Source organism: Anomalospiza imberbis, chromosome 1 (genome assembly GCF_031753505.1).
Source record: "Anomalospiza imberbis isolate Cuckoo-Finch-1a 21T00152 chromosome 1, ASM3175350v1, whole genome shotgun sequence".
Lineage (NCBI taxonomy): Eukaryota > Metazoa > Chordata > Aves > Passeriformes > Viduidae > Anomalospiza > Anomalospiza imberbis.
The window spans coordinates 87,535,300-87,562,789 of NC_089681.1; the positions used below are offsets into that span (position 1 = coordinate 87,535,300).

General features: G+C 38.4%; 1 protein-coding gene across 1 annotated transcript in view; it reads right to left on the minus strand.

Annotated features, from left to right (window-relative positions):
- The window catches only part of LOC137471478 (uncharacterized), a 158,771-nt gene that overhangs the window by 101,857 nt on the left and 29,424 nt on the right, over window positions 1-27,490 (minus strand). The window contains exons 7-9 of the mRNA XM_068185896.1: window positions 16,497-16,561; window positions 13,342-13,462; window positions 10,967-11,206 (exon numbers count right to left, since the gene is read on the minus strand). Coding sequence (XP_068041997.1) covers window positions 10,967-11,206; window positions 13,342-13,462; window positions 16,497-16,561 — 426 coding nt within the window. The remainder of the gene's footprint in view (window positions 1-10,966; window positions 11,207-13,341; window positions 13,463-16,496; window positions 16,562-27,490) is intronic.

Below are 27,490 nucleotides of genomic sequence, written 5' to 3' on the forward strand. Positions count from 1 at the left end.
AATGAACTTATGTAAATCCATCTGTAAGGTTTTGGTGGGTACAGAAGAAAGAAGAGTAAACACAAAGAAAAAGAAATCTGGTCCTATGCCACATTTTTAACTGTTTTCGTTAATTAAAGTGGGCATTGACCCAGGTGCTGTTGAACAATTCTAATACATTCAAAAGAACAAATAAAACAAAACCCCTACAAAAGCTAGAACACAGAAGATGACTGCCATCATACCCAGGCTAACAGCTATGAAGGGTAGTCACCCTGGGGACAAGGGGAGCAAATACATCAGCTACACACCTCACACAGTGAAACATCTGCTTCACCACTGCTCCTACACATTCTCCTGAGAGAACTGTGACTGCCTAATCTCTTAAATAAACAATCTTGGATGCTTCTTTAATAGAGACAATTTTCTGTTATTTGCATGTTTTTCATGTTTTACTGTTCCCATATCAGTCCTCACAGTTCCTAGCAGCAAATGCCTTGGTACAATTGCCTGCTCAACATTACCTTGCCTTCCAGCCAAGGCAAAGAAAGAGGAGCCTTTTCTCCTTCTCTCCTCACTGTGAATAGACACATACTTGCAGAAGGCCACAATATTCAGGAGCATCCTCTCACTCTGAATATCCTGTAGGATATATCCTCACTACTTCTTGGAAGTCAAGAATAAGACCTCCAAATAGAAGAAATCCATTCAAACCAATCACCCAATATGACCAGCCTAAAATGCCAAAGTCTCCTTAAATTAGTAGGGATTTCCTCAGTCAGAGAACATCATGCAGCCAATAATCATCGACAAATCTTCAGTGCTTCAAGTATTTCTGTATGTATGTACACACCTCGACACAGTTCTTTCTTGATGTGTATATTTGAATACAAGCATCACTTCTTTTATACTCCTGACTGAACAGTAGGCAAGATAACAAACATAATTCAGGTGCAGCAAAGCTTTTTGTCTCCTTTTCTGAAGCAGCAAGGGATTTGCCTACACCAATAACTGCCATGTTAGGAGATGACAAGTTTTCACAGTTGTGCTGCATTCTACAACTTTTTTTGAAGAGGTGAATATAAATTATTATTTCTAATAATATGCCTTCCTTTTTCAAGCTTCATATTGTGATTAGATAACAGCAAAGTCATTTAAGGAAATCTTGTAAAATTATAAATATTGTCATTATTATGTATGTGTACTTTATAATAATTATGTAAATATATTCTAAGACTTAGTTTAGGCTTAAAATGAAACAGAAGCATCTGTTGAAAAATGCCATAACCCTGTGGCAGCTGCTATTAAACCATTAACAGTATCAGGTTTCATTTAAACCAGATTTACCATTTTCTGTAACAGCCCGTGGGAAAGCTAAAAACATTAGGCACAAATTACTGACAAAAGAGATCCTTAATCAAGCCATACATTTCATTTGGCTAGCTGGGTGCTAGATAGTAACCTCTGTGCTACAAATTAAAGGTGATAGTTATAAGGCTGTGATCAAAGACAGTTACCTGCAATAGCAAACACTCCCAAAGCATTCGCAGATGAAATCACTGCTGTATCACAGCCCCCTTTTCAGTTTCTCTCTTGCTTCCCAGGATGACTCTTGTCTTAAGATAATTCAACAGTATATGCTCTTCTGATAGCTTACGTATAAACAGACAGCGGTCAAGCAGCTGGGGTAAGGGTAATCATCGTCACTATTAAAATTTTATTTCTTTGTTTCTGGTTCACAGTTATTGTTCATTTGCTGTAAGACTTTATCCTAGATCTGAACTGCAGATTCACTCTTTGGGACTGGAAGAATCCTTTTGTTTGCAGCTACAGGAGATGGGTGTTTAAACCACACCACGATGGAAACAGATAATCACAAAACACAAGCAAGGACTTTATAATACACCTGTCTCTACACAGTCTGAGGTTGTAAAGACTATAGGGAGTCCTTAAGCATGAACACTGGGTGCCTGACCCAGGTAGGACAGTGTCACACATCTCAGCTTACACAGTCAAATAAAACATACCTGACAAATAAGAAATTTCTTTCTGTTGAATCCATTCAAAAATGCCAGCCAAGCTTGTACCTGTTACTCTATGGCATCATGTCATGCATTCATGCAGGTGCCTTTGGGTCCATGCTAAGCCTTTTTCCACTGCCACAACAAACACACTCTCTGTCACAGCTCACCATCCCACACCCACAGGGTCAGGAAGCCCTGGGAGAGAGGAGAGAGCTCAGTCCTGTGCCACTTGCCCTTCATTAGCCTCCTCCTCGGCTGTGAGCCTGAGTTGGGATTTGGGACATGGCCAGCACAGCCCTTAGGCATGTATGCACAAAGGCATTTAGGCAGATAGCTCAGATTGAAACCCACGGACCTTGAATGCTTTTCTGCCTCTGTGGGTTTGAGCTGCTGTGCTCAGGTACAGAGCAGGGAACAGCTTAGGTAAGTGGAGGAGGAGGACAGGGATCAGTAACTTCTCTCCTTCAGGAGACTCAGAGCAGTGCCTGGGATAGACAAGGCACAGGCAGCTCAAACTAAGCAGTTTGTTCTGATGGATTTTTTTTTGTTCTGAAGAAAAAAAATAAAATTAGGAGCTATATTTTCCCTGCTGGTGCTAACCTCATTTGAGGCACTATCTGGCAAATTAATCCACAAGCCTGCACCAACATTGTTGACATTCAAAGAGTGTATACTACCTAAGCACATCTTCCTGGGTTTTTAGGGGTCCACTCTCCAACACCTTACCTCAATGTTTCTCCTTGCTCAGGTCAAATTTCCACTGACGTCTGTGAGGTATAGAGAGTTTTACAGTGCTATGAAAGCATCAAGCACCCCCCTTTCACTGGTGTAATTTCTTCTGCAAAGAGAGATGCAGCAGAGAATAAATAATGTTTGTGTGTGCCTGCACAGGCACAAGTAATACTTCTTAGTCTGCAGTTAACAGTGTTGCATTTAATTGAATTAAATCATAATGAACTAAAATTATCTCCTGCCACTGTTTCTGAATTCAACTGTTTTATATCAGTTTTATTGTAATATATCTTACTTCCCCATATGCCACCATAGTTTCACTCTATAGAGAGAATGAATTCTATTTGAATATTTCAATAAACATATCCAGTGTGAGCTTTTGGGGGCTTTTGTCTGACTTACTATTGGGCTTTAACCTTGTCAGAGAAGAAATAAACTTTTTCTTCTTTCCTCTGCACCTTCAAATGCTTTCAATTTAGAAAAAAATAATGGACAAAAGTCACATATCATACAAAAATTTGACCAATACAATTCAAACAGATTAATGTGAATTAAAATATGCAAAGGCAATTTAATGTTTACTTGCTATAGAGAAGAATCTTGAAAAATGCTATATAAACTAACAACCCATTTCTGATTATGAAAACAGCAGCACATGAATGTCTCTGGTGTAAAACACAGGTAGAAAACCTTTTAAATAGGAAATGGTTCCCATCATTAACAAATAAAATTTACTTTACTATGTCAAATGAGTAGTGCTGGAGATAAGGCTGTTATTTACCAATTAAAGGGGAGCTTTCACAACCAGATTTCAAGCTCTCCCTGTTTATGTGCAAGGCCAGCATACAGGCAGGGAGAAGGGCATTCTTAGGAAGTGTTTGTGTAACTCTGAAATTTATAAAAGGCCAGAGGGGAGGAAATAGAAACCTGGACTGAAGTAAAAATAAAATATCATGTTATTAGAGTTTTTCCAAAAGTCCCTATCTATCACCAGAATGTTCTGGAATAGCTGAAAACTTATTTCCCCAGCTTTCCATCACTGCCTGTCTTCAAACAAGTATCTGAATACAAAATAACACACAAATCAGAGGAGGACCATACAGTGACATATCATTAATTTCCCCACAATTATTTTTTTCCCCTGTTCTCTAAAAGAATAGGCCTTTCAAGCCTGGCACAGGTAAAATGACTCCCTGACTCCTCTCTGTGCAGCTTGCAGGTCTCCTTAGGCCTTTAAGCAGTACCACCATCTTTCCTGGCACCTAACCTCCCTGACAGCAGTAGACTATGGACCAGCAGCTGTTGGGCCACAGCACATAAGCTCAGGCTCATGACCTGCCAGGAGCATAGGACAGCAGTATTTGTAAGCAGGCAATTTATTCACTGCTTTCAGTGGTGGCAGAGATCAGGATTCCTCCTGACACACTGTGCCAAACCACCCCAGAGTCACACCGAGTGCCCCAGTGCAAACACCTGCCCTCCCCCATGCTACCAGAGCAGCAACAACTCCCCATTGCCTGCCTCTTCTCTAGGAGTGATAACTCAGCCCACAGTTAGCTCCAGCAGCATCTCATGCACAAGTACCTTACACCAGAGGACCAGAATCTGGCCTTTTATCTTCCCTAATATAGAGGAATAATGTTTGCATTCTGTGAGCTTTAGCCTCTGCATCTGTTGCTAATTGTCCTGGCACATCTGCTGTTAATTCTTTTCTGCTCTTGGACCAGCAGGGAGTAGTAATGTATGGTACATCCAGCTCCTGCCTCCCCGAGCGCTTCTGGTGATATACTGGCCTGGGTGGATTCTGACCTCATCTTGTGAGGGAGAAACTGTCTTTGTGAGAGGGAAGCAGGAACCCCAGTTCATTCTCCTGACGCTGCCATTTCACTTATTTATCCCTGATACTGATTTCAGCACGGTTAGAGCATGAGTTTCCCAGGATAACATGGACTACAGACACGATACAGCAAAGTTTATTTCTTTTGTGTCAAGAGGACACGTACTTTGCCCAGAAACCACTTGGAGCCAAGGAGTCTCATGAAGACGTGGCTCATTTGGCATGCAGGGCTGAGTCACGCAGCAGTGCCGCTCTGCCTGCCACAGGCTCCAGAGGAGGAGCAGGCAGCTTTCCTCTCTTTCTTGGTCCAGCAGCTGCTCCATCTCATGTCTTTTCCCTGATGCTGTTCTGGATTCCTCATCACACCTCAGGTAGCAATCTGTCCAGCCAGAGATGCAGCAACACTCACTTGCAAGAGAAGCAGTAACAATCCAGAGTTCATGCTCCTTTGGCATTTCCTGGACAGTCCAGACTTAGTTAGGCTCTGCTCTTTCCACAAGAGGAGAGGAAGACCAACCTCTGAGAACAAAATAATTTTTCCTTGTGTGCTCTGCTTGAAAATTGTGTGATTAAGCAGGATCATTTTCTGTTCTTTGGTTGCATAAAGTATTCTTCCCATTTCTGTTGTACAGCTTTGCAACTACCCTGCTCATTCTGAGCTCACAGATAATTATTTACAATGTGAAATGCTTTAAAACCAAGTATGCTAAGGCAAAAAAAAAAAAAAAAAACAAAAAAAAAAAACACCAAAAAAAACAAAAAAAAAAAAAAAAAAAAAAAAAAAACAAACAAAAAAAAAATCCCCCAAAAACAGCATTCCCATGACTTGCAAATACAAGTTTAAGTCCCTTTTCACAGTTCCAGACTGTCAGCTCTGGTGAGTCATGGAGATGCTCTTTTTTTCCAACTACAGAATTTTTTTGTTTGGGCTGGCAATAATTTTGCTCTTGGTGTTCTCTGTTGCTTGGGATTCACTTGGAGCTAAGGATACAGGCAGAAGTTGCATTCTGCCTTCCTGCTGGTTTGCCCTAGATAATGTATCACTTTTTTACAACTATTGTATCCTATGGTTCACGTCAAGCTCTCTTACAGATATAATTTCCAATTAAGTGGGGAATAAACCATGGAGTGGTCCAAAATAAAATGCTGTCCCCAGACACCTTTGATGTTTAACATATGTCTGCTAGATTTACCAAAGCAGGCTACATACTTTCCTCTAGTCAGATATGATGCATTGTAACATAGATCACATTTTTGAGGTTTTTGGGCAGCATGCATTGCTTTAAGGTGATCCAGCACACACACTGCATTCCAGCAGGTGTTTCTAAGAAAAATCTCCACTGGAGCACAATGACCAGACAACATGTGAAAAGTAACTCCAATTAATAATCAAAAAACAAAACTCAGGATAAGTAGTAACCTTTTAGATACGTAAATAAATTGCACAGTGCTAAACAAAGTAGACACATCACATTCTAATATGTAATAGCTTTGTAAGAATTGATCTGAGAATGTGCATTTTGAGGAGTTGTTGCAGAGATATCTAGCAAATGGCAGTCAAAGACCAGACCCCCAAACAAACTCAGGTAAACAAAATAAAAGCAGTAAAAAGTATGAGTTCCTTCTCCATGAAAAAAAAAAAAATCATCACTGCAGTCTTCAAATAAATACAAGCATCTGTATAAGCTTAGTTCTTGAATTTACCAAAAGGTTCACGTAGCACCTTTTCATCCCAACTACAAATAATTGCATCCAGAGAAAATTTAAGTGGCTCTCATTTTGAAAGTCCTCTGGCACTGCCAAGCACTATCTTTTTTCATATTGTATCAAACTCTTATGTTATGTCCTATAAAGTGTCCTAGAGCTAGATGTTCTTCACTTGTGCCAGCCTTTCACTCAAGAATAAAATAAACCAGGAGGGAGGAGGAGGGGGAAAAGGGAAGTGTGTGGTCTACTTTTCCTAATGATACCCAGTTTTGTAATTATTAAAGGCATCATAGTCCTTAGACAGCTGCTGACACACAGAAAATAATGTCCTTGAAACTGTTTGTTTCATCATATTTTAAGAATTAATACCTAAGGTCATGTTAATCAGTTTCTGATATATGTAGTTTTCAAAATGCACTTCAGGGAAGAAAATGCTGGAAATGACTAATAACAACAAAGATATGAACTTTATTCGTTACAAATCTAACTCCAAATGTGAACATTATCAAAGGACTTTGCCATCTGAAGTATTTAGGAAGGCTTAAATAAATAATAAATCCCTCATTCAGTGAAATAGAACATCCTCTTGTTCCAAGCAAGAGTTTAAATTTATTAATTTTGTAGCTATATTTTAAAATGAGTGTCAGCCCCTGCTAGATGACTGCATGATAAGTGTCCTGAAACTTCAGGAAAAGGCACTAAATTTTTCACAGCATTTGTGTTTCATTTTCAGTATAATAAAAATATGGTGCCCTTTTAATAATGAATAATAGATCTCCTGGTATGATTTACATGAGTGGATTAAATGTCATGTTTGAAAAGTTGCTGTTTTATTCATATTGAATTTCCCTCAAGTAAAACAAAATGGTACCCAGCTACTGTTATAATATTGCTAGTACCTCGCCACGCTGATACATAAATATTAACCAGTTGATATAGGCTTTAAAAATCCTCAGTTCTGTGAACTGTTCTGTCAGCAATGGTAACTTTTCATGCATATGAACAGACTCAGTACTATCCCAAGTTCCAGGTATGCTGGGGAAAAGTGCTTACACACTTGTGGAACTCACACCTCTTTTGCTGAAGTGCCAATTTTGAAAGGCTCTCACAGAATAAGGATTGATGACAAATGGATGCAGCGAGACCGGGGTTAAAAACCAGTTTGGGGAGCTCAGCCCTGACACAATTGTCCCTGTTTCTGTTCAGCAGTGCTGGACTGACTTCCCAGGTGACTGGACAGCGTAATGAATGCTTTTTAAATGTCACTTGCAGGCAACGTCATTGGCTTATAGTGCCCTTCACAGGAGCTGAAAATTTCCTGTCTGAACTTCCCATTCTGAATAAAAACTCCTCTTAATAGGCAATATTTTTTTCTAAAGAAGCGTTTCAGAAATTGCAAATACTTGAAATAGGAACATATTCCTTAAAGGTTCCTACCCTGTAGGCAAAGTTGGCAATTTTCAATAAAATATTTTGGTCCTGATAATTGAAATTATAGCTGAAAATAATTTTCTAAAAGAAGAGAAGCATTTTTACCAGACTCCAACATTTATTACATTGAAGCCAATGAATATTTTGATTCTGAAAAATAAAGATTTGTTCTTATTGTTGTAATTGTTTCATACAATTATTTTAATGTCTACTGAACTTAAGAAAAGCCAGACAGGGAAAAAAAAAAACAAAAAAAAAAAAACAAAAAAAAACCCAAGAACTTTCTTTTTCTGAGTGAAATTAAACTATACTGCAACTCTTTCAAGTCATCATTTAGGTGAAAAATGGACTTGCTAACACTGGGACATAATCTTGTGAAATAAAACACTGCTTTAAATAAACCATGATCAAAAAAATTAACTGGCTGCTTAGGTCTTATCCACAGTAGGATCTTAGCCACCATGAGACAGCAATAAGGAAGCTATACTTGTAAAATCCTTGTTCTAGTGTAAAGATGATGCAGCCACATCTGTACAGATGCTGCCAAGGACAACCTAGGTACATAACTGCCTTACTCTAATGCACAGTAAGCATCTCATCTTCTTTCCTATCCTCTCTCTACTCAACTTCCATTCCAGACCTGAGAAAAACCTGGCAGTGCAAAAATATATTGGAATTTTAGGAACACAGCTTCTTCACCACCAGTTAACCTATACTGCAAATTTTTAATCTTAAATTCACATTGAGTTTGTTTTATAATATAGGTGAAACTTCAGAATAGCTCCCACTTTGCCTAAACCATACAGACTTAATCTATCAAAGCCTAAAGCCCACTTGCATAAACTAAATATATGAAAATATCCTTGAAATGCTGATTCTAAAACAAGTCCCCTTCAGATCATGCAGTTCGTTGCTATTCGCAAAATTGTAAAAAGTCATTTGAAACAGCAACCGTGTTTTACCACAATCCAAAGCATTCATACATGTTTCTTTCAGCATAATTTAAGAAAAATAAATTACTTGTGTGACTGTCTGGCCTTACTGAAGGATAAATAAAATTCAACTGGAGCTATTAGGAGCCTCTGTCTAGTATGTAGTCAGGGGTTACTGGGAGAGGTAGGTTGACAAACTAAAAAGAAGGACAATGAAGGAGCGGAAAGAGGGGAAGCTGGTAAGCTGGAGCAAAGAACATTGATTAATGAACAAAAAACATTTTTGAAAGGTCGGGTGTGCAAGTCAGACTAGCCCTGAGGCAGATCTAACTTACATGACCAGCACTTTCTGTACGCAGCAGGTAACCCACGCTGACACCAACTTTGCCGACATGACAGGGTTATTATTTTTGGAAGGATGTAGTGTTCTGGAACAATTTCTCTAATATATTAGTTAAAATTAGGCTTTCCTTCAATACCAAGCATGCATGTCTTCATTTTCACCATGTTTATACTGAACTCCTATTATTATTCTGGCCAGTGGAAACAAAAGCATATTCTTCATTTGTAAGCACTTCTATTTCTCACACCATAATATATCCCAGGGCAGCAGTGATGCGTGTAAGTTTCTGTTCAAACCCAGATGTTCACCTGGAGCTCACCACTAAGATCTCACTACTTACCCTAAGTCTTGTGGTAGATGCTAAGCATTTGAAGCCTAAAATTTGCCTCATATCTCAGCACACACACTAAAGGTTTCTTTTCAAACATATTTTAACGTTGTGAACCACCACCAAGGTAGAAGAACAAAAAGGTAGAGTCATCCAGGGTACAACAAACCCTGTATCTCCAAAATGAGCTGGTGGAGAGGGCTCTCTAAAACTATGGCTTTTGCTGTATATCACTCAGTAATGAAGATAGGGAATATCAACAGGTCATTGAATCCAACTTCTCCTATTCTTGTATTTTAAGGGAACTTGCCCAATTCCTGCACCCCAGTTCACTAGTCTAAAAATGAAGTTTGGTGAAGATGCTAATTAAATGTCCCCTGTGAAACTCCAAGAGAACTTTGAAGCAAACCTGAAAGTGCAAAACCTGCAATGACCTAGAATAAATGTGATGCTGAAAGTAAGAAGCAGGACATGCTAGAGTCATTCAGTCCTAGTGCCAAGTCTTCTTTCAAGACAATACTTCAAGGCAAATAATCTGGATGCGTGCATCCTGCTTAGGAGGGAATCACAGTAATCAGTGATTTCTCTGACGGATGCATGGGTTTGTTTTAACATGGTGTGAAAGTCCCATTCGCAGTTTCCCTCTCTATACAATTCCTTTTGCACCAATAGCTGTATTTACAGACACTGTTTGTTACCCATCACAGGTGAAAAAGAATTAAAAAGCAGAAAATGTGACTTAGCAGCACTTTATGTATAACAAACCCAACATCAGAAATTACTTATCTGCAAATAACTGAAGGCATCAGTGCCACACATAAAATTTGCTTTATCTGAAAGCTCTTTGGGATAGGGACTGTCTGTCTTTTCTGCATCTACACAACAGAACACATGGAGGAGGAAATCTATCATTCAGGTCATACCACAAAATAAACTACTGAAAACAGAAAAGACTCCTCATTCTACCAATGCCTCATAACATGCACCAAAAAAAAAAAAAAAAAAAAAAAAAAAAAAAAAAACTGAGAGGGATGAAGATTCTTTTTCAAACTGTAAAGAAGCTTTCATGTGCCAGAGAGTTTATCTGAGACCAATGTTCCAACCAGCATCGGGCATTAGCTGCTACAGTGAGCAACTGACACACAACAATCCTGCCATGCACAGCATGCTTAGGCAGGAAAATACGTGTGCCTCAGTTGCAAAAGACAGAATAGAGCCTCAAGTCTTTGGGCTCCTTCCAAAATAATCCAAATGCCGCTTTTTTGGCAAATGGGGGTCAATGGACCTAAATACTCACAGAAGGATTTGGGCATTCATGTGTTTATATACACCCACTCATTCATTTATTATTCTAAAGCTACTTTACAGAAATCAAATTACATAGCTGACAAGCTGCATAGATAAGAGAGAATAAAAGTAAAATTTAAAATTAGCTGAAAACACTATATGATGTAGCGTATGTTTGGCACCTTTAAGGTGAGTGATGAGGTTAAGCTAGGGGGAAAAATATTGCACCTTCCTAAATTGCACCTTAAATTATTAAATAAATTATTAACATGAGGGAATGCATTAAATATATAAGCCTAAAGGAGAAAGGGTGGATGTGTTTTAACTTTCAAAGCAAAGACAGAATATTTATGAAGTGTTGCTTACTGTCTGGATACTTTGTCCAAAGTAGATTTCAGTGTTGTAGAAGTTTCCACCGTGACTAACAGGCCGCGTCGTCCTGGCCTGAGGCTGCTCCTCCAGTTCAGGCCACTCCACCACAGCACCACCTAAGCGGCCGAGAACAGAAACTTTGAGAGTGTAGAGGCCTTTAGGGACCTTATCTTTGACTCCCCTCAGGCATCTGAGGCGAATTTCTAGCGGCTGTGGCATCTTGGAGCAGTCAACCTAAGGAGAAGGTTCAGAGTTACTGATCTGGGCTGGGCTCACTTTAACCATACAATTAGCAAGGACAAATTTCTTCCAGAAAATAACTACTGAAAAGCAGACAACACGCTTCTTGTTCAACCTGCAATTACCTACTGCTTACCAAGGATCTGCAATTAGGGAGGTCAAAAGTCATAGAGATGGTAGATAAAAGAAAAAACAATACAAATACTACTAATAAAATGTTCAGCATCCTTGGGGGGAAGGTGGAGCTGGTGAAGTATGACACCAGAAGACACTACCCTACAATAATGAGGCAGAATTAACTGGAAAACAATACCTTCAAAAATACAGCGTGCTTTTCAAGACCAGCACAATATATGATGTGATGAGCAAGCTGCAGGCACAGAGTGAAAGACAGGGCAGGCCATGTTTTTATACTAATTATTAGCCTTGCCAAAGCTATTAGTGCTGTGTAACATGCAGACTATCCTTTCACCTTCTGATTATCATAATCACATTCTCTTAAAAATAGTAATCAAAGTGCAACACGTGTAGAGTTTAATAAAAACTCCCTACAGGCACCCTTATTCCAAGTCCAGACAAAAGAAAACATCTGCCGCTTGCTGTTGACAAGATGTTGTCTGAGTTTCAGAATATTTAGTAAGGAAATGCTTTTCTAGTGCTTTCCTTGTATGCTGAGCTTCCCAGTGTGGAGGTTTGTGGAGGGGAACAGGTCCAATGGCATGATCTTTACCCAGCTTTGTCTGAATAATGGCATAGGGTCTGTCCCACTGTACCAGAAGATATTTTGGTGCTGCCCAAATGCAATCTGCAGGGTCAGGCACACAACAGGGACTCCCAGTTAGGCTCCAGTGTTGATTTGAATGGATAAAACTGTTTCTGCCATAACTAATTATATAGTGCTTAAAATCAGCATTGTTGTTTCTCTTTTCCCCAAGAAATCAATTTCTTGCATTATTTTGAGAAAAGACTAGTGCTAGGTCTTCTTTTAATGCAACTGGATATCAGAACCCACATTGCCACATTTAGGAATCACATGGCTACCTTGACTACCAGGTTTAGTGGTCTCACAGTTTAAGCCTACAGTAGCTAATAATCTCTTCTTTAATCCTGCCTTGGATTTATTTTGGAAGAGATAGCATATTTCCATATAGATAGAAAGCTTCTGGAATTAAATTAAGCAGTTAAATAAACAGTTGAATTTGTTAAACTTCTTTTGTTTCTCAACACAAACCATACTTAACAACTAATCTGAATGACAATTATTTTCAGCTTAATTAGAAAATCTTAATTAACAATGAAGATTTAACCTTAATATTTTTGGTTTCTGAATCATATATAAAAAAAATTAACATTATATGAATAAATAAGACAATCTTTTTAAACCTCAAGGCAGGATTACTGATGCAGGCAGCCTTCGTTATTAAACACATTCTAAATTAAACGCCTCTATGAATTTTATACTGAAATATATTGTGATAGTTTTGCATGCCAAATGTGACATTTTGTATTTTAGATTCATCTTCTGTAGTAACTTTGGAAATGTCATACAAACAAAGATTTTGTCATTTACCAATGGAATTACTATGCATGGCCGGTTAGCCATCTCTTTTCTGGCTCTTCTGGTTGTTTCAAGTCAGCAAGCCATAAAAAATCTTTATCTCTCTGAAACACAGCAATTTGGAAGATAATCGAATAGTGACTGGGGGGCAGAAACGCCAGTCTGAGGAATTATACCACAATCTCTCTTGCATTTACAACCTTCCTCAAAGCGAGTGTCAGTCGAGTAGGAAAAGGAGATAGAAGATTCATCATATTTCAAGCCTGTCTCATTTGCATGGTGGCATAGCTGTCTCATCTCCTGCTGAAAGACTTTGCTTGGCCAGCGCTGACAAACTGTTTTGAAGAACTCTTGCCATGCCCAAATGATTCATCATTAATAGCTTTAGACATTCTCTTTAAGCATATGGTTACTTTTGCTGGAAAGCATATTTTGAAACCTGCTAAATTCTATCCTCTTAAACTATGAAAAGAGAAAAAAAAAACAAAACAAAAATATAATAATGGATTGCAATTGATCCAGTGATTTAGCAGTTCATATCAGGGAAAAGAGCACTCATATAGAATCTCACCTTCCCACAAGGTCCTGCTGTTCCATTTAATCCAGTATCCACATTTGTAAGGTTAGCAAAGCTGGCTAGCACTTCTTCTTCAATTCCACTCAGCTCTTTTTTCAGTAGCTGACTTCCCACTCTGCAGAGGTCAGAATGGGAAGAAGAATGGTAAAGAAATGAACTACAATGCATAGACAGAAAGCACTTGCTGTTGGAAATACAACAGTGTGCTGTTTTCCTTGAACATACCATAAGACTTGCAGGGCACCCAGGAGAAACTAGAGTGTGCTAAAGCAGAGAAATAGCTAGGCTTCAAAAAGCAGCATTAAAAATAATAATAAGAAAAAAACCGAGACTAGTATTTGTCAGTTGGTGTCACAGGTTGACATAAGGAACCCCAGCTTTCACTGCCTGTCTGTAATCAGCTCTGTCTGGCATTGGGACTTAGGATCCAGGTTAAGAATATTTCAGTAGGAAGCCATTGCTTCTGTCACCACTTTGAGAAATGACTGACAGCTTCAATAAACTTGGACAGGTTTTTGGAAAACTCTGATTCTTTGGGGCCTAGGTTGCTCTAAACCACTAAAAAATTAATTCTGTTTTAAAAAAAAATTACTTTTTTGTTGGCAATTTTTTTTTCCAAAAAAGTCTTGTAATTTTATATCTTACGTAATTTATAAATCTTCAGAATATATACAGGACAAGACCTATATATACAAATTATATACATGCACATACACAAACTTTCAGGTGTATGTAAACCACAGAACCTTCCTTGTTATTCACATGTTCACTTCTTTTGTATTTAAAGTGATTTGGGGTATAATTTATATAAACTAAAAGTTGTTGGGTTTTTGTTTTTGAAGAAAGGTCACTATAGCAACATAGAATATCAGCAAATAGTGCAAGAATAGCCCAAAACTGGATAACCCAATGCTGCCCTTCTTAGTGCACAGGATACACAAAAGGCACAGTACCCTATGGAGAAAACCTCATTCCTAGAACACAGCAGGAGCAAATGCAAAACTAAGTCATTTACAATGAGCACTATAAAGCTGCATGCTTTGGCAATCCCATCCCAGCTTTCAACAGACACAGAACCATGAGTAATTCCTCTGTTCCTAAGTGTCATCAGCATCTAAATGTTATTGACCCTAAGTAAAAACATCTGTAAATGCTCTGCTGGCTTCAAAACACATTAGCTCTTGCTTCCAGAACGTGCTTTAGGAGACCAGGGAGAGTCAGTCAGTCACACCAGTGCTGGCGATATTCCAGCCACACTTGCAGGTGGAGCCGTGGCAGGCACAGACGGAGACATGGTAGCTCTCAGAAAGTGGAGGCTGAGAAGGCTGTTCATGGCTCTGGGCTGGCCCTGAGCCATGCTGGAGGTCAAGGGAATTCTCTGCAGCTTCCTAAGAGAAGCCACATAGAGCCAAGGAAAAAGCACTGCATCATGTGCACTTGCAATGCAGGATTGACTGGGATGTCTACAACACAGGCATCAGAGAACAGGCTGTCTTAGGTTCCCAAGCAACACATTCTGTTAAGTCTTCAGCCACAAAAAAAAAATGCTATCACTTGGTGTTCAGTCAAAAAAAAAAAAAAAAAAAAAAAAAGAGAAGAATCAAGACTCAAAACCAACAACATTTATCTGGACTGCACTTCTGAAGCATTCCTTCAGTATTTTCTGACTTGCTTTTGAAAAATTCAATACCAGTGCCATCATTCCCATTTTCCTCCTTTGCATGCTAGGTGATTATATGAGATGTCTCCACATTTGTAAAGATTAACAGGTAATATGTAACAGGTTCTTCATTAAGAAAATTAGAGTCATGCTAAACATCCCAGACTCATGCATTCATATTACTTATGTAACATATGGTTCAAATTCTCCTCTTCTGAAACAGATGCTCCTGCCCCCAAGATCATAGGACATCGCTACAAATCAGTGTCTATTCAGACCTTGCCTATTTCTTTTCTTTTGAATCTGATGTACATATTTACATCAGTAGAATTACCACTGCTTCATAGTTAAACTGTTTTCCAGATTCCTCTACAGTAGAACTGTATCACATAAATTTCTAACCAGTAACTGAATCAGTTGGAAGGTCTGTGTGGATGCTAGTGGCAATGAAGTACATGGAAATTTTGCCCAAGCCAGGACTGATGAGAAATAAGGACAAGATTCAAATGCTAAGAAGTGAATACGTGAAGCACAGGGTCAACCACATTTGAAGTTTTATCCCTGAGCTTTAATCACATCAACTTGGGTCCAGCTGTCCTAAGCAGAAAAATATCAAAAGATGATTCTTGAATGGCTCTAATTCATAGATCTGAAACATCTGAGAAGTTAAAGCATTCTCAAGGAGAGAAGTTGTTTGGAACTTTGTACTTACTTAGCTTCTCATGATAGAAATTATTTCACTTAATTTGGTTAGAGTTGCATTGACACAGCAGTTCATTAGGACGCCCATTTGCTTGCAATTCAATTTAAAATTAAATACACTTTGTTGTTGATTTTATTACTTTTAAACTACTGTATCTATTGCCTTTATTAGCTGCAAATACACAATTATCAAGGTAAACAGTTTTCATTACAGAACATCAAACATTTAAATAACCACATTTGATCTCTTTCCTAGTTGCACCATTTTTCTCCTTTCTCTGGGTTTTAGATTGAATACAATAATTCATTTGGTGAAGTTAGGCCTCTTTTGTGCTCAGCAGCATGCTCATCAGCTGTCACAGCAGAACATGGCTTCCTTTGCTCTGTTCATGAGGGTTATTTATTTCATCTGTTCATTTCTTTACAGGTAATTCAATGCATTTATTTATCTGAATGTCATTGATCACAAAAACTTTGCTGCAATTACTATCTCCTTCATTCTCCAAGACTAATTCAGTGGCAAGGATGAAGGATGCTGGGATAAGCCATTTGGTCACCTTTTGAAGTGCACAGTGTGTAGCACTTAAAAACTACAGTCCAAGCTGGGTATCTGAAAAGAGAGGTAATCCAAAACAGAGACCTCTTTCAAATGCACAGGCTTAATTTTTCTAGTCCTGAGGTCTTTGTATGGGACAAGTTCCCTTCATTAATATCTGTAAAGAAGTGAAAGATCTTTAGAAAGAAAGTACACTAGATGGAATTACAAAATAGCCCTTATCTGACATACCTTTGAAAGAGTTCATGAATCCTGGCTCTCCACTTTTGTTTCTTGTGGTGAGAAGCTCCCTTATGCTTTGAGTCCCACATGCCAAGAAGAAAAAGAAAAATCAGAATTTATTTCCAAGTGTACAGAAATAATATGGAAATAAAAGCTACAAATGTGCAATTTTCCAAAGGTTTGCTTTATGTCTTCTGGTTGAAGCTTTTCACAAGCAATAAGGAACTTTAGCCACCATTACTTTATTACATTTTTTTTCCATTACTTTTTTTCCCTGTGTGTTTTCCCATGTTTACTGCATTATTTCAAGGACAAATTGAGCTCTCATTTTGTTATAAAATTTTTTTGGTACAATGTATATTTTTACACAGTGGTGTCCTACAGTCATTATTACAAGACCTAGTCAGACAGTCATATGTAAGCATATGTACATTCAAGTGTGTTTGCACACACACACACATAACAAAACAGCACACAAAGCAGTTAGGCATAGACCAGAGACCTCACATCTTAAAGCCTTGCTTTAAATCTGCTCCAGATCTTGATGTTTTTCTTGTCTCACCACAAAAGTTTTAAATGTTTGGTGAGAAGGACTGGCATTTTTGGAGGTTATGGTGCGTGGGAGTCTAACTCACATGACCAGTCCTCTCCCCCAACAGTTCTGCAGCTCTCCAGCATGAAGCTGGAGGGCTTGAAGCCATTTTTCTCTTGCACAGAAAGCTGAAAAAGTCTTTCCATCTAGAAGCTAGCATCAGCATGTATTAGGCTGTGTTCTCTGTGCAAAAACTCATAACAATAACTGCTGAGGGCTGTACACTCATGAAAACAAAATTCTTCCCCATGACCTGCACTGTTCAGAGATCTTGCTGAACATTCAAGGGCATTTCTCATGTCTGGATCTTCTACTGGATGTCCCTGAGACCAACATAAAATGTGAATACAACGCTACCAAAACAGAAGAAAGCATCCTACTGTGCACCCTAGACTGTCATCCAAACAGCGTGAAACTGTGTTCCACTTCTACTCTCATCAAGCCTCGAAGGCAAAAAGTGGTTTTGGTAGGGAAACAATGCAACAGTCAGTGGAGAAAAACTCCCCATCGGGGCTCCATATCTGGCTGTTAAAGTCCCTCCTTTCTTCCAAATCTCTTAATTTTTTGACAAATTTCTGGCTGTTTTCAAGGAAGCTTGGAAATGTCTGTTGAAGACTAAGGCAAAGCATCCTACTTCTTTCCAAAATGAAAATTGTCAGAGTGTAAAAACAGACAAAAACAACAAAAGCTTGTGCATGTAGCTTTTAATGTAACTTTTTTAACCCTGTAAAATTAAAACAGAGACAACAAGGTTGCCTTAAAGAGCAGTGGGATTTGTTGGCAGTCTCAACATCTATCCTTAGACGGATGCAATAAATCCTCCAGGTCAAGTATCACACACAATCAATTACAAAGGTGGCATGACAAAACTAGCTCAAAATGAGATCTTCCAGTTTTCCATATTGCAGTTGTGCCATGGGCAATTCTTCCTTCACCACTGCCCCTCCACTGGTGAGAACCATGCCCTCCTGCTCCTGGGCAGCTTTTGGTTACAATTTACTAGGACTCCCTAGTGCAGGACCCATTTCTCTCCCATCCCTACTGGCACAGATTTTCTTTCACCAGGCTGGTAAAACACCACCTACACCACTTCCCAAGGAAGGGCTGGGAGCTGGCTCTGCTCTGGAGTTCTGCTCCAGCAGAGCTGGTAGCTGTCTGGTTAGGGCTGTCAGAGCCACGTTGTGACACTTCCCACAGCCCAACGGGCTGCAGTCACCAGGGAACATGGCAAGAGGTTTCAAGTTTTGGGCAGAGGCAGTTAAAGCTGAAGTTCAGAAAGTTGGAGTAGTGTTTGGTTCACATTTTTTCTCCTGGACATAGCTCTTGGTGATGTTTGTGAAAGCTATTTCTGAGGTGAGTACTTAGATTAAGAAATAAGATTAAATAGTAAACTCACTTCATGTGAAATATCAAGTAGCCATAACATTGTAACAACATTCAGACATTACCACTCCAGGTTTACACTGAGCCAGTAGTAAAGTTTTCTTAAAAAAAAAATTATTTTATTACCAGACTCCCACAGCTGTCCAGTCCCCTTGTTTATCTTCCTAATCTTAATTAAACAATGAATATTCAAAAGAAAATATGAATCAGGCTTGTCTGCATGAACTGCACTGTTTTCCATCTCTGCTTCTGAAGTGGCAATGGGAATATGATTTAAAACTATTTCTTCTGTATCCTAGTAAAATAGTTGTCACAGTGTGTCATGATAATTTTTAAAAAGCTCTATCATCTACCTAATAAATTTGTTAAGTTTATTCAAATCTTATTGAACAGGAAAAGTGCAATGAGTCATGGTTAATATTTCTTTACCTATACTAAGAAAAAAAATATACGAAAAATTCAGTACTCAAGGTCCTATTCAGAAAACCTCTATGAGTCTGTAATACATCTTCTACATGATTAAAAAAACAGGAAACTTGCTTTAAAATGAATTATTCACCACCTTGAATAAATTTCCATCTTTCCTATTTGCAAAACCCCTAAGTCAGTTATGTAAATTTTAACCTACACTAATTACCTCAGGGGTGTGCAAGCTAAAGGAAAGTAGATGCAGTAGGAAAAAAAAAAATCCCAGACATTTCCATCACCAGGAAGCAATTTAATAGAGGAAAAAAATGTGTAAGTTTTCAAAAACAGAGCAGCCCACATACATTCTTTTTTTTTTTTTATGTGGAATAGACATTTCTGCAATATCCCTTGAACCAGAGCTTTACTGGAATAAACCAAGTGCTTTTTCTCAATGGCATGTACCATGGCACACATAGCAAGGCACTTGCTTCTCATCATGACCCCAGCATTGTCTGGACTGTGACAGCAACCCATTGTTGACAACGGGCGTTCCCAAAGAGAAGGCATGAAATGTGGTTTAGCTTCAAGTCCCTATAGACACTGAGGGCCCCTTCAAAAAATAAGCGGCTAAAATCTGCGAACTGCTGGTCTGGGAGGTACTGGGAAAAGCAGGGAGTTGTTCAAAGGCTGAAGGGCTCAATCACAGCTCCACTTTGTCCTACTCCCCATCCTGATACCAGGCTCTGCTGGAGTTGTGAGCCAGCTCCTTCACACGTCTTTCCTGGTTTCTTCATCAGCTGTCTTGAGGTCTAATTACACAAATGGCCTATCTACTGATTTCAGAGTTTGTTGTCAAGACCAGGGCTTGAAAAGGTCTTTCAGTCTGGGCTCAGCCAAGACACACACAATGGTGCACAAGAACCTGACTCAACACTACTAATCAGTGCTGACTGGATATTTTCAGTATCAAGCTACTTCACAAATGGCAGGATCTGGTTGTATAGTACTTTTCAAAAAATTAGAAAAATTAAACAAAACCCCACCCAAACACATCCTTTCCTCTTGAAAGCAAGCCCACAAAATTCAGCAAAGCTTTGAAGCAAAATCAATTTGGCTTTTATTGTTTAGCAAAAATGGAGCATTTAGGGAAAACATTTACACACACATAGCCCTTTTTGGTCAGTCCTAGTCTATTACAGCCTTCTGCTGAGGAGCTCTCCCCACTGCAATTTAAAACAGCCAGTGGAGAATTTGCCTTGATGAAAATCTTACTCCGTGCAAGGAGTGCTGTAGAGGTCCACCTCCCTGCATGTCTTCCTCACCAGGTCAGGGTGCAGCAGAGGCAGCATGGAGACACAACCTGTGGGGTCTCAGCAGCCTCCCACTGCGCACAGTGATCCCATATGCAGAGTTGGTGCTTCCCCTTCATTCCACCCCTTGAAATATCATGTTGGTACATCACAGTGCAGGTAGTGCTGTCTTTTTTTAGGTTCAAACAGACATCCAATTAAAATCTTTTACATAGAATTTCCATCTCTGCATCCTAAAATGTTTTTCAGTGGTGGAAATCCTGCCCGCTCTATTTTTATGGACAGGAGAAGGGAGAGCTTCAGCGAGTGAAATGTCAGCAGGACTAGAAACAAAACCCAGACCTCTAGTCCCACTGGTGCCACCTAGTTCTCCTCCTTCACAGTCTGGCTGCTGTGTGGAGATTAATTCCCAGTGATTTCAATATCTAATGCACAAAATTTATACCACAAAACAAGTTAAAAACTGAATAAACATTTGAGATTAACCAAAAAATATTGCAAGAAAAGTTAACATTCTTTTCAGGCAAATTGAAATTCTGAGAGGCTTATCTGCTCCATGTTAACTGTAGAGAGAGATCACAGGGAAGGGAGGCATGGAAAGGTAAGTTAAATGAGTGCTCTTCATTGGAAGCAAAATCTAAAGGAGCTGGATAAGGCCTGCTCTCAAAATTGCACTACCCATAACCTGTTGGAATTTGTGTGACCTTGCCAAGGAGATGGCCACAAACCAGAAAGTAAAGTTGTGCCAAACCCTGGACACATGGTAGTATTATTGATGGTGCACTCTGACAAAAAATGCACCACAAACTCTTAGATGTTTTTCAAAGAGAAAGAGAAAAAGCAACAAAGACATTCCTCCCTGACTTTCCTTTCAAATAGAAAATTAATTTACTGTTCACAAGAATCAAATTTAAAACTTAGACAATTGTTTTGTAACAGAACTCAAACTCTCTTTTAAAACTGATACTGCAGAACACAAAGTGAGATTTACTTTAGTCATGCTACAGTCTTATTACACTGAGTGATACAGATACATTTAGTGACAACATTATAGGCTAATCATTTTAATAAATCTGTAAAGCACTGCATTATTTCTAACAATGCAGTGAAGACTGAGCTACCAGTCAACAGAGGAAAGTAGTATTCTGCTATCAAGGTGAATGCTTTCATAAGAATATAAAGACACTGATTTTGAACAGATATGGAAACTAGATCCAGCTGTAAGTAGGTGTCATAAACAAGGACCTGAATTCCCTCAAAACTCAGAGATGTTCTCAATCATGATTTTGATCCAAGATGATAGGACTGACAAATTAAAAGAACTTGAATCACTTTGCTTAATATGCGTTTAGAAAACTTTGGAGGAATGACTGCTGCAGAGCTACCCAGCTTCTGCAAAACAAAGATTTTGCCTCTCCTGTCTCAAAACAGAGAACTCATTCTTCTCATTTCTGTCTTGCTGTTCACAGAGAGATCATCTGTAGTTTCTTCAGAACCACCAGGTGCTCCTTCAGATGCTTCCTACTTCATGGTTGAGAAGATGTAGCTTCAAGGTCATAAACCTTTGGTATCCTCATCAAAATCTAGAGAGTGTTATAAGAGAATACAAGGAAATTTATGGGAACATCTGACTACCATAACCAAGCACTGAAAATATGTAATGCTGAAATGTCTTTTGCCACTGATTAAGAGACTTTAGCCAGAAACATCTAAGCCTGTCAAAGTTCCACAAGTTCTGATGTCTCCAGATTAGCCTAAAAATCACCAGCTACTAAGATTCAGACACTTTTAACCTAAAGAGTAAGATATAACAGAATATGCTACCAAGATATGATGGAAGACACTAAACACATTTTATTGGGGAATACATTCCCTCCAGTATAAAGCCATGTAGCTTGAGCGATGCCAGTGAAAACCAAAGTGAACTATGCCAATCTATAGATCTAAAATGAATAGTTTACATTAACAATGGAAAAGTGTTCATAAGCCATATAATAAACTTCAGCATTTTACCACCTTTTTCTACTTTTTGGATACTGACAGCAAATCAGGACACAACTGAAGGGAAACTGAAAGGAAATACCAGTCGGAAACACTGAATTTTTTTTTGTGGTTTTCCCCCATTCTTCTTCAATTCAAAAATGTTTGTCAGTTTCAGCACAGAATGTTTTTATTATTTGTAAAGCCTTTTCAAAGTCCCTCATGAAACTTTACTCCTTTAATCCTCTTACTCTTCCACATAGCAGGTATTTAATTTTAGGTCTGTCTTGCAGATAGGGAAAACTTGAGTCATGGCAACAAATTTTCTTGTTACAGCTGCCCAAAAAAATCATGTTCAGGCCAGAGGTTACAATCTATTTCATCTTTCTGAGTCCCTGTTATTTTTTCTGACTGTCAGTAAAGCATTGCCTCACAAATCTGCCTCCATTATAATTGTAATCAAAAAGTATAGACTTTAACTTTATCCAATAATTCCCATTTGTACTCCCTTCCACATCATCTTCTGTTTCTAGTGTGCAGACATATTTGAACACTTTATAATTAAGAGAGACATTAACTTACAAATAGTACATGAAAATTACAGAGATGGAAAAAACACTTTAAGTATGGTTTACTGTATGATTGTCTTAAATACCACAGTGGCAATGATGAGTTGCCATGCCTAATGATTTTTCTCTGTAAAGAACAGACCTCCTCCTGCAAGCCCACACCCTGCTCCAGGTCTCTGCTGAAAGGAAATTGTTTCACATATTCAGCTGAGATCTTTCTCTGATTTGAATGCTGATATAAGTAACTGTATAATAACATCATATCGCGCTGATGTATCTTTGAGTGAACATGTTGACTTTACTATATATTCTCACCATAACCACCTAGTCCTGAAAACTGCATCTTGTCTAAGGGTCTGGCACAGTAATGAGAGATACCAACTGTGTTAACGTGTTGCCAGCAGGCTGAACAAGAGTGGTGATTTTTCAGCTTTGTACTAAATAAATAAGCAGGCACGCAATGCAACTGAACTCTGTTTCACAGTATTTTAACATCTCTCAACTTACAGACTACTAGTTCTATTTCCCACTAACAAACTGATCTGAACTCCAAAGCCCTTAAAAAGTCTGGTTACACATGAAAAACCCAATACACCTCAAGATGAGGAGGCTGGACTAGATAGGCTCCAGAGGTCTGGCTCTTCTCCACTTGAATTAATCTGTTCTAGGAAGCAAAGGCCAAATGTGCATCCAGCACGGGTTCCACTCAATAAATTCAACTCTACTGTAAGACTACAGAAGCAAAATTTTCCACCATATAGAATAATTCCTTAATCTGCAGCTCAAAATCCATATAGTCTATTAATGCTGCTACCTGTACCCTGTCATAAAAGCTAACCAGAGGTAGACTTAGCTACACCTGTGACTACAGTTTGGCTCCAAATGTATTAAAATTACAAATAAAACAACCCTGGGGAAAAAATCATTCTGGAGAATACATGGGCAATTAAAACTTTAGATTTATTGTACTTATTTTTTGCAGGTTTGTGCCTTTATTCATCAGTAATGCTGATGCTTCCCTTACAATCCTCATCTGAGTTTTGCTTCTTTTAACAGGTGGTCAGTACTTGATGAAGTCTCTTAAACTTCATCAGGATTTGGCAATCACTAATTCTCTTTGAAGAATCTTTCCAATTGCCTCTGTTTATTGAACCATAGAAATGGACTTCCTTACTGGAATTTATAGTGGGATAATGAGCCAGAGAGATGACCAGTCAGATTACCTTAAGTGGCAGCAAATGCAGTATCATCATTTACAGTAGCTGTAGGAATCATTGTTCCAGCTCAATAGAATATCAAGAATTACTTCAGTTCTTTAACTGCCCTTCTGATCTTAAAGTGTGAAAGAACGCAGTAAAAGCTAAATTAATTTATTTTTAGTGAAAAACATAGGAAATATGGAAGATTTTCATTACTTCCATTTAAATATTTACTTAAATGAAACTTGCATAATTCCTGGACCAAGCAATCAAAAAAGTGTCACAATTTAGAAGAGCAGCTATAGCTATACTGGGGGTGTTGTGACAGCACAGTAACAGACTGTTTACAAACATATAGAACATCTTTTCCACGATTTTGCTTATGTTTATGTTAATTTCCATGCTCTCTCTTCAATCCACCCTGCTCCTTAAAAAAAACAAACAAACAAAAAAAAAAAAACAAAAAAAAAAACCAAAAACAAACAAACAAAAAAAACCACATATCTAAGTGCCCAAAAGCAATAAGGTAGGAACCTTAGAAATTTGGAAGCTTCCCAGGCTTCCAAATGAGGACACAGGAGCAAGCCTAATAGAATAAAGATATTTAAAATATTTAGAAATCTCAGATTGCTGACCTACAGGGTGGAGAAGTTCCCTAGCTACATATATGGCTTTAACATCAGACTATGGGTCTGCCCAGATTATGGGTGCTGACACACATCTGAGGGCCACAGGCTCTCACTGAGCAGGAAATCAGAAGTCCAAGGGACAGAAGCCCAATATCCCAACCATTGGGAAGTTCACCTTTTTTTTTTTGCCCCCAAAAGGAGGTTTCTGTGGTATTTTTTTTCACAAGTGCAAGAGAAGGTTGCCTATAATGAATTCAGTGAGCTCAGCCTAATGATGGATTTCAAAAGAAAATTATGTGCTAAAGAAGATAGCCATAATTCCTACTATAGTATGCAAATGAAATGGAAACCATTATACTAACTGACTGTAGAAATGCTTTGATAGTCAAATAATGTATGTAGCATATAGGTAGCTTGCCTAAAATGTAGTCACTCACTTTTAAGACAGAGTGAAAATTAAACATTTTTAGCTTTTGTATTCTTGACCTGTAATTCTCAAGAAGAAAAAAAAAAAGAAAAAGAAAGAAAACAAACACAGAAAAAATCCCCACCCCAACTCATTTACACATCACCCTCATTTAAAGTCTTGGTAAATGTCAAAAAGTAAGTTTCTGCTGATGAAAAGTCACCTTCAACTCTGCATTGCTCTTAAGTAAGTATATTCCCACAAGGGTTATATTCAGAACAGACTGTAAAATGCTTAATAGGCTAAAGCTTTGATGAGGGGAGGTCTGTAGGTACCATCAGGATATAAACAACCTTTCAGGTCCCTTCCAACCCAAACCATTCTGTGATATGACTCTGACAGAATTACACAATGGGGTAGAACATGCAAGCAACTGTGCGTTGGTGTTTTATCTGATGTTTACCAGACTGAGGTCTGATCCCATGGTAAAATTCATGATTGGAGAGTAAATTTACCATTGTACATAGTACCAAATTTTACCTGTGTTCTATCCACTATTAATGAAAGGAAAACTGAGTTCTCCATCATCATATAAATTGATCTCTATGACTTGGGAAAGAGTCAGAGCAGTGATGATAATGACCCTGTAAGAGTATTAGATCTAATACCCTGAGGCATTAACCTCTGTTTAACCAAAAGGCAAATCTTTTGATGAAAGACAACATTTTATTACTATCCACCTGCAACAAATAGCTCATTTCTTACTGTTATAACTCAGCTAATGGTACCGAAGAGCAAAACTTGCACTTTATATTCAGAGGCTCTTGAGTTATTCACATTGAGATCATGGATCAAAACTGATTATATAGTGAAGACGATCAAGTCCTGCGAGGTGCTATGCCCTGCACAGAGGAGTAAATGTAGCAGCTGAAACTGGCAGAGAGATGGAGGCCATGAACAAATTACCCTGGTAAAGAATTGCTAACCAAATTGCAGGAGGAGGGTGAACAAACAGGAAATATCTTCCTGGCTTGTAGAGCAGTACTGATCCTTTCAGTCACCCCATTTTTTTTTTTTCCGAGAGAACCTACATAAAACTGGGTAGCCACTTTTATTCTCTCAGTTCAGAAACGGCTAAAAGTTCTAGAGCTGGTAGTACTCTTCCATGGAATTTTAATTAGCATATAGCAAGGTTATGTTGCCAAAAGCCCATCAAGTGCAATCTCACTCCAATCACCACTGTTTGCACCATCTTCAGCAGTGTGTCATGTTTTGAGAGCACCCCATCTTTAAGCAAACATGGTAAGTCAGCATTATTTCAGGTATTTCCTTGCATATTTCTCTGCCCTGTAAGATCAAGTTCCACCCCTAAGCATGTGCCCCTGCATTGTCTCATGACAAATGGTTTTCTATGGTGCTCTGAATATCCAGCCTTGGTTGTACCTCCTCAGTTTCTACCACAACATAGTCTCAAGTTTTGATTTTCTTGCAACAGAGTTTATTCTTCTTTATTGAAAGCAAATGTCATTGGGGCCTTTGAAATCCTTGTGTCTACATGGCAGGTCACACAAAACAGTACTGCTTTCCAAATTTAATATTCTTTAATGTATTTGTTAACAGAACATTGACATCTGCTTAATGCTTTCTTTGCAAGAATCTATCAGATCTCCCCTTATGCATTTCCTGCCAACCTCAGATCTCAGTTTTTGCATTTACAAAACAGGACATGAGGTAAGAAACAATACAGCTTAAAGTTCCAGAGCTAAAATCGAACATAAACCCTTTTTCCAAAAAATATTATTTTGAGAAATGCATCTGCCCTTTCAAAAGCTTTGAATCAAGGTCATCTGACATACTGAGCTGCTGTTTAAACAAAAGCCACCCATTTTTTGTAATGCTACAAAGCAGAGAAAAACAACGAACTAAGGGAAAGATAGTTGATACATAGCTATCCTTTTCATGCCAACACTTCCAGCAATGCTCCAGAGTAAATCAGGTGCCTCACTGGAGAAAAATTTGGCAGCCTAAAAAGAAACAGCAACTCAAGTGTGTTTCTGAATCTCACTTATAAAACCAGTCTCATGTACTGTAAAATTTCACCTGGTATTTTTAACCCTTGGGCTCCCATTTTTTTTTTTTTTTCATTTTTTCAAAACAAAGGAATGTGAGGGAGATGTCTGTTAGACTCCTTTAGTCAGCCCAAGAGTTAATTACTCAGTTGTGTAGACATTTGAAAATATTATGCTACCTCTAATGGCAAAATTGATAGAAGCTTGTTTCAGGCTCACTTTATGTCATTATGGCAGATTAAATTAACTAATCATAAATTATGCTGGCTAAAGTACATCTGCTACTCACTAAACCTGCAGAGAGAAGGAAGAGTTTTTCTACTGAATAAGAAGTAAATGCCAAGCACAAAATTAAAGACTTTTACAAACCAAAAAACATACGTTCAAGAACAAAAGCTGGAAGCATCCCAAAGTCAGCAACAACAGATTCTGAGGACCATGGCAGCAGCCTAACAATG